The 10,000-nt window shown below is 18.6% G+C and overlaps 1 protein-coding gene across 1 annotated transcript in view; it reads left to right on the forward strand.

Moving 5' to 3' along the window:
- LOC137647287 (ras-GEF domain-containing family member 1B-like) overlaps nucleotides 1-9,715 on the forward strand; it is a 26,303-nt gene extending 16,588 nt beyond the window's left edge. The window contains exons 8-11 of the mRNA XM_068380710.1: nucleotides 158-360; nucleotides 1,008-1,159; nucleotides 1,302-1,374; nucleotides 9,225-9,715. Coding sequence (XP_068236811.1) covers nucleotides 158-360; nucleotides 1,008-1,159; nucleotides 1,302-1,374; nucleotides 9,225-9,252 — 456 coding nt within the window. The 3' untranslated portion in view covers nucleotides 9,253-9,715. The remainder of the gene's footprint in view (nucleotides 1-157; nucleotides 361-1,007; nucleotides 1,160-1,301; nucleotides 1,375-9,224) is intronic.
- The last annotated feature ends 285 nt before the right edge of the window (nucleotides 9,716-10,000 follow it).

A 10,000-nucleotide genomic window follows, 5' to 3' on the forward strand; every position in this document is an offset into this window, starting at 1 on the left:
GATTATACTTAATGTTAAATAGAGAGGGGAAAGGTATTATGTAATATCAAAGTGATAAAAGCTGAGATATTACCCTGGGTAGTTTTGGGGGAAGCTCATTAAACCTTTCACTTTAAACTAGAATTTATTAACTTGTATTCTTTGTCCTTGATTACAGTGGAGTAAAGTTCAGAGCGCGAAATTCTCTGTCCTAGAACACCAGATGGATCCCTCCAGTAATTTCAGCAGCTATCGGTCCACTTTGAAAGCAGCCATGTGGAGATCAGCTGGAGCGGTAGATGATAGACAGAAGATTGTCATTCCCTTTTTCAGTCTTCTTGTCAAGGACCTTTACTTTTTAAATGAGGGCTGTGCTAGCAGGTGAGGAATCGAAGTACTTTTTTATGCACATGTATGATGGATTGTTGACTTGAATCACGATGTTAAGTAGTTCCCTTTTCAAAAAGCCTGACGATTTTAATCTATTTATTGGAATTTGTGTGGAATTGAAATATGAGAGGAATTACAGTGTCGCTAACAGAAAAATTAAACGTTGTCAGATCTCCTGATGGATGAGTAAAAATGTAAAATAATATCAGGAAGACAAAATTTAAGATAAACGATAGTCAATAAGGATTTTCTGGAAAGCAAGGGATTGAGACTCCAATATTTTGGGATATAATTAGAGAGGAAGCATATTATGTGTCTGGAGAAAATAGAAAGAAGAAAGTGAAAATGATGGATTGTCAAGTTAAAATGACGCATTACTCTTGCGTAATGGAATTTTTTATCCATAATATAAATTGGATCGAGCTTTTGCCAAGAGAATGTTCCTTTAAAGAGGAACACATTACGCCCAAAAGTGAGGCTTAATGGAGAAGTACTTCTCAAGTAGTTTTAAATCATGACATTGTGTAAAACTGGCGTGTATGTCTTTCACATGATTTGCAAGAAATGTATGGACAATTTTGTTCAACTTTTACCTTTTTCTAGGAATACTTGATAACTCGATTCAACTTCTATTACAGATTACCAAATGGACACATTAACTTCGACAAGTTTTGGCAATTGGCCAAGCAAGTAACAGAGTTTATGGCATGGAAACAGGTGACGTGTCCTTTCGAAAAGGTTCCAGATGTTATAAATTACATGCAAACCACAAACGTCCTTACTGAAACAGGTATTTTAAAACAAAATAATTTTTTTTTCTTAGTTATGAACATAATTTTAAAAATTAGTATGTCGATCCACTGATTTTGTAACACCTCACAAAAATGAACTGGTTACCCAAATTCTTTTAGTAACAAACAATTTATTTACAGGACTGGCGCTAGCATCATTCGAGTGTGAAGGACCTGAAAATAGTTACGAGAAGGAGAGATATAAGAATTTAAAGTAGGTAATAAACATTCTGCATTTCTTATAAATCCCTTGCAAATATGCTGTAAATTGATCATTTATATATATATATATAAATATAAATGTAAAAATTATATAATATTTCTATATGAAGATATTTCTATATATATATATATGAAATATATTTCTATATATATATATATATATATATATTTTTTTTTCTATATATATAAATATATATTTCTATATATAGAAATATTTTTATATATATTATATAAATATATTTATATGTATAAATATACATAAATATGAATATATTTATCCGTATAAATATATTTATATTCATATATATATATTTATACATATAAATATATTTATACATATAAATATATTTATATTTGTATATTTATATATATATATATAAATATATTTATATATATAAATATATTTATATATATAAAAATATTTCTATATATATAAATATATTTATGCATTTAAAATATACATAAATGTAAATATATTTATGCGTATAAATATATTTACATTTATGTATATTTTTATATGTATAAATATATTTATGTGTAAATATACCTACATATAAATATATCTGTATAAATATATTTATCCGATAAATATATATATTTATCTATCTAAATATATTTATCTATCTAGTTAAATATATAACTAGATAGATAAATATATTTATCTAGATAGATAAATATATTTATCGAGATAGATAAATATATTTATCTAGATAGATAAATATATTTATCTAGATAGATAAATATATTTATCTAGATAGATAAATATATTTATTTATAAATATCTTTCTAGATATCTAGATATCTAGATAGATAAATATATATATCTAGATAGATAAATATGATTATCTAGATAGATAAATATGATTATCTAGATAGATAAATATATTTATCTATCTAGATAAATATATTTATCTATCTAGATAAATATATTTATATAATATATATATATCTAAATAAATATATATATCTAGATAAATATATTTATCTAAATATATATATCTATCTAGATAAATATATTTACTAGATAAATAAATATATTTATCTATCTAAATATATTTATCTATCTAGTTAAATATATATAACTAGATAGATAAATATATTTATCTAGATAGATAAATATATATATCTAGATAGATAAATATGATTATCTAGATAGATGAATATATTTATCTAGATATTTAATATATTTATCTAGATATTTAATATATTTATAAATAAATATATTTATCTAGATAGATAAATATATTTATTTATAAATATATTTATCTATCTAGATAAATATATTTATCTAGATAAATATATTTATCTAGATAGATAAATATATTTATCTAGATAGATAAATATATTTATCTAGATAGATAAATATATTTATCTAGATAGATAAATATATTTATCTAGATAGATAAATATATTTATCTTGATAGATAAATATATTTATCTTGATAGATAAATATATTTATCTTGATAGATAAATATATTTATCTTGATAGATAAATATATTTATCTTGATAGATAAATATATTTATCTTGATAGATAAATATATTTATCTTGATAGATAAATATATTTATCTTGATAGATAAATATATTTATCTAGATAGATAGATAAATATATTTATCTAGATAGATAGATAAATATATTTATCTAGATAGATAAATACATTTATCTAGATAGATAAATACATTTATCTATCTAGATAGATAAATATATTTATTTATCTATCTAGATAGATAAATATATTTATTTATCTATCTAGATAGATAAATATATTTATTTATCTATCTGATAGATAAATATATTTATTTATCTATCTGATAGATAAATATATTTATTTATCTATCTAGATAAATATATTTATTCATCTACATAAATATATTTATCTCGATAGATAAATATATTTACCTAGATAAATAAATAATATTTATCAAGATAAATATATTTATTTATCGAGATAAATATATTTATGTAGATAAATAAATATATTTATCTATCTAGATAGATAAATATATTTATCTAGATAGATAGATAAATATATTTATCTATCTAGATAGATAAATATATTTATCTATCTAGATAGATGAATATATTTATCTATCTAGATAGATAAATATATCTATCTATCTAGATAGATAAATATATCTATCTATCTAGATAGATAAATATATCTATCTAGATAGATAAATATATTTATCTATCTAGATAGATAAATATATTTATTTATCTAGATAGATAAATATATTTATTTATCTAGATAGATAAATATATTTATTTATCATTTATCTATTTATCTAGATAGATAAATATATTTATCTATCTAGATAGATAAATAAATCGATCTAGATAAATATATTTATCTATCGATCTAGATAAATATATTTATCTATCTAGATAAATAAATATATTTATCTATCTAGATAGATGAATATATTTATCTATCGATCTAGATAGATGAATATATTTACCTATCGATCTAGATAGATGAATATATTTACCTATCTAGATAGATAGATGAATATATTTACCTATCTAGATAGATGAATATATTTATCTATCTAGATAGATAAATATATTTATATATCTAGATAGATAAATATATTTATATATCTAGATAGATGAATATATTTATCGATCTAGATAGATGAATATATTTATCTATCGATCTAGATAAATATATTTATCTATCTAGATAGATGAATATATTTATCTATCGAACTAGATAGATGAATATATTTACCTATCTAGATAAATAAATATATTTATCTAGATAAAAAAATATTTTTATTTAGATAAATAAATATATTTATCTAGATAGATAAATATATTTATTTATCTAGATAGATAAATATATTTATTTATCTATCTAGATAAATATATTTATTTATCTATCTAGATAAATATATTCATTTATTAATCTAGATAAATATATTCATCTAGATAGATAAATACATTTATCTAGATAGATAAATTTAACTAGATAGATAAATATATTTATCTAGATAGATAAATATATTTACCTAGATAGATAAATATATTTATCTATCTAGATAAATGTATTTATCTATCTAGATAAATGTATTTATCTATCTAGATAAATGTATTTATCTATCTAGATAAATGTATTTATCTATCGATCTAGATAAATATATTTATCGATCTAGATAGATAAATATATTTATCGATCTAGATAGATAAATATATTTATCGATCTAGATAGATGAATATATTTATCGATCTAGATCGATAAATATATTTATCGATCTAGATAGATAAATATATTTATCGATATAGATAAATATATTTATCTATCGATCTAGATAATTATATTTATCTATCTAGATGAATATATTTATCTATCTAGATAAATAAATATATTTATCTAGATAAAAAAATATTTTTATTTAGATAAATAAATATATTTATCTAGATAAATATATTTATCTATTTATTTATCTATATAAATATATTTATCTAGATAAAAAAATATATTTATCTAGATATATATATCTATATTTATTTATCTAGATAAATATATTTATATAGATAGATAAATATATTTACCTAGATATTTAATATATTTATCTATATAAATATATTTATCTAGATAAATATAAATAAATATATTAGTATTTATTTAGATAGATAAATGAATATATTTATCTAGATAGATAAATAAATATATTTATCTAGATAGATAAATAAATATATTTATCTATCTAGATAAATAAATATATTTATCTATCTAGATAAATATATTTGTCTATCTAGATAAATGTATTTATCTATCTAGATAAATGTATTTATCTATCTAGATAAATGTATTTATCTATCTAGATAAATGTATTTATCTATCTAGATAAATGTATTTATCTATCTAGATAAATGTATTTATCTATCTAGATAAATGTATTTATCTATCTAGATAAATGTATTTATCTAGATAGATCACTACATTTATCTAGATAGATAAATATATTTATCTAGATAGATAAATATATTTATCTAGATAGATGAATGAATATTTTTATCTAGATAGATGAATGAATATATTTATCTAGATAGATAAATAAATATATTTATCCAGATAGATAAATAAATATATTTATCTATCTAGATAAATGTATTTATTTATCTAGATAGATAAATGTATTTATTTATCTAGATAAATGTATTTATCTATCTAGATAAATGTATTTATCTATCTAGATAAATGTATTATTTATCTAGATAGATAACTACATTTACCTAGATAGATAGATAAATATATTTATCTAGATAGATGAATGAATATTTTTTATCTAGATAGATGAATGAATATATTTATCTAGATAGATAAATATATTTATCTAGATAGATAAATATATTTATCTATCTAGGTAAATATATTTATCTATCTAGATAAATATATTTATCTATCTAGTTAAATTTATCTATCTAGATAAATGTATTTATCTATCTAGATGAATATATTTATCTAGATAGATAAATGAATATATTTATCTAGATAGATAAATAAATATATTTATCTAGATAGATAAATAAATATATTTATCTAGATAGATAAATAAATATATTTATCTAGATAGATAAATAAATATATTTATCTAGATAGATAAATAAATATATTTATCTATCTAGATAAATAAATATATTTATCTATCTAGATAAATAAATATATTTATCTATCTAGATAATAGATAGGTAAATATATTTATCTATCTAGATAGGTAAATATATTTATCTATCTAGATAGATAAATATATTTATTTATCTAGATAGATAGATAAATATATTTATTCATCTATCTAGATAGATAAATATATTTATTTATCTATCTAGATAAATAAATATATTTATTTATCTATCTAGATAGATAAATATATTTATTTATCTAGATAGATAGATAAATATATTTATTCATCTACATAAATATATTTATCTCGATAGATAAATATATTTACCTAGATAAATAAATAATATTTATCGAGATAAATATATTTATTTATCGAGATAAATATATTTATGTAGATAAATAAATATATTTATCTATCTAGATAGATAAATATATTTATCTATCTAGATAGATAAATATATTTATCTATCTAGATAGATAAATATATTTATCTATCTAGATATAGATAAATATATTTATTTATCTATCTAGATAGATAAATATATTTATTTATCTATCTAGATAGATAAATATATTTATTTATCTATCTAGATAGATAAATATATTTATTTATCTATCTAGATAGATAAATATATTTATTTATCTATCTAGATAGATAAATAAATTTATTTATCTATCTAGATAGATAAATAAATTTATTTATCTATCTAGATAGATAAATATATTTATTTATCTATCTAGATAGATAAATATATTTATTTATCTATCTAGATAGATAAATATATTTATTTATCTATCTGATAGATAAATATATTTATTTATCTATCTGATAGATAAATATATTTATTTATCTATCTGATAGATAAATATATTTATTTATCTATCTAGATAGATAAATATATTTATTCATCTACATAAATATATTTATCTCGATAGATAAATATATTTACCTAGATAAATAAATAATATTTATCGAGATAAATATATTTATTTATCGAGATAAATATATTTATGTAGATAAATATATTTATGTAGATAAATAAATATATTTATCTATCAGATAGATAGATAGATAAATATATTTATCTATCTAGATAGATAAATATATTTATCTATCTAGATAGATAAATATATTTATCTATCTAGATAAATATATTTATCTATCTAGATAAATATATTTATCTATCTAGATAGATAAATATATTTATCTATCTAGATAGATAAATATATTTATCTATCTAGATAGATAAATATATTTATCTATCTAGATAGATAAATATATTAATCTAGATAGATAGATAAATATATTTATTTATCTAGATAGATAAATATATTTATTTATCTAGATAGATAAATATATTTATTTATCTAGATAGATAAATATATTTATCTATCTAGATAGATAAATAAATCGATCTAGATAAATATATTTATCTATCTAGATAGATAAATAAATCGATCTAGATAAATATTTATCTATCGATCTAGATAAATATATTTATCTATCTAGATAGATGAATATATTTATCTATCGATCTAGATAGATGAATATATTTACCTATCGATCTAGATAGATGAATATATTTACCTATCTAGATAGATAGATGAATATATTTACCTATCTAGATAGATAAATATATTTACATATCTAGATAGATAAATATATTTATCGATCTAGATAGATGAATATATTTATCTATCGATCTAGATAAATATATTTATCTATCTAGATAGATGAATATATTTATCTATCGAACTAGATAGATGAATATATTTACCTATCTAGATAAATAAATATATTTATCTAGATAAAAAAATATTTTTATTTAGATAAATAAATATATTTATCTAGATAAATATATATTTATCTTTATTTATCTAGATAAATATATTTATATAGATAAATATATATTAAATATCTAGGTAAATATATTTATCTATCTATATAAATATATTTATCTAGATAAATAAATATAGATATATATATCTAGATAAATATATTTTTTTATCTAGATAAATATATTTATATAGATAGATAAATATATTTACCTAGATATTTAATATATATTTATCTATATAAATATATTTATCTAGATAAATAAATAGATAAATATATTTATCTAGATAAATATATTTATTTATCTAAATAAAAATATTTTTTATCTAGATAAATATATTTATTTATCTAGATAGATAAATATATTCATCTAGATAGATAGATAAATATATTTATCTAGATCGATAGATAAATATATTTATCTATATCGATAAATATATTTATCTATCTAGATCGATAAATATATTTATCGATCTAGATCGATAAATATATTCATCTATCTAGATTGATAAATATATTCATCTATCTAGATCGATAAATATATTTATCTATCTAGATCGATAAATATATTTATCTATCTAGATCGATAAATATATTTATCTATCTAGATCGATAAATATATTTATCTATCTAGATCGATAAATATATTTATCTATCTAGATCGATAAATATATTTATCTATCTAGATCGATAAATATATCTATCTAGATCGATAAATATATTTATCTAGATCGATAGATGAATATATTTATCTAGATCGATAGATGAATATATTCATTTAGATCGATAGATAAATATATTTATCTATATCGATAAATATATTCATCTATCTAGATCGATAAATACATTTATCTATCTAGATCGATAAATACATTTATCTATCTAGATCGATAAATACATTTATCTATCTAGATCGATAAATACATTTATCTATCTAGATCGATAAATACATTTATCTATCTAGATCGATAAATACATTTATCTATCTAGATCGATAAATACATTTATCTATCTAGATCGATAAATACATTTATCTATCCAGATCGATAAATATATTTATTTAGATTTCTAGATAAATATATTTATACCCAGATAAATATATTTATATCGAAATAAATATATTTATATCGAAATAAATATATTTATATCTAGATAAATATAAATATATTTGTATATATATTTATATTTATATTAAATATATAAATAAATATATTTATATTAAATATATAAATATATTTATATAAATATTTATATGTATATAAATATATTTATATATATATATATAAATTTATTTATATTTATATATATCTATATATATATTGAATGTTAATTTATATATATGTGAATTATAATAAACTTTATTTTTATTTTACAGAGCCGATACACAGCAACAGGTTGCTTAAACTGCATGACTGTACTTACATATGTGGAACTCCTCTGGAAGTTGCATCAAGAAATGGATTTTATTTATGGGTTACTTACTAACGAATTCGGATGTGTCTGCCTGTGGAACTTTTCCAGAAGTATATAAGGAACCTAAAAAATATAAAGCATTTTTATTTTAAAATAAAGATGTCAGAAAGGATCTTTGATAAAGATATTGTGGAATGAGTTTTCCGAACTTTGAGAATTCTTGATCCATTTAAGAGGAAAATGTGGTGCATATGGACTAGAAAACAAAACTTTGATGTGTGTATTTTAAATACTTGGCAGTGAGAGTATAATGTATATAAAAGACGATATTTGTATATTGCTTCAACCTGCATTTTCATCCCTCACATGGGTAGTCAGGTGCACGAGAGCGTCTGGTAAACAAAGGTTTGTGTAACAGAGTAACAAAAGATTATTTATGATTTTAAGAGATTAGTTTGTGTATTTCTATCCTTTCTCTCTCTCAAAGGTTTTCTCCTATGTCTACTGGACAGTTAAAGATGGTTTTATCTTATAATGTAAAGTGTATATTTTTTGTGTATAATTATAACTAGTCTAAAGTGGTTTTGTTGATTTTTTTACTTTTAAGAGAATGTATATAAGTTTTTTCTTTACCAAAAAATGGTCACAACATCACATTTGATTAATATATTAGTGGAAAATTTAGAAACACTATATGAAAGGTGTTGATTACATTCCAATTGATGGTAATTAGGATAT

The sequence above is a fragment of the Palaemon carinicauda genome, chromosome 1 (assembly GCF_036898095.1).
Source record: "Palaemon carinicauda isolate YSFRI2023 chromosome 1, ASM3689809v2, whole genome shotgun sequence".
Lineage (NCBI taxonomy): Eukaryota > Metazoa > Arthropoda > Malacostraca > Decapoda > Palaemonidae > Palaemon > Palaemon carinicauda.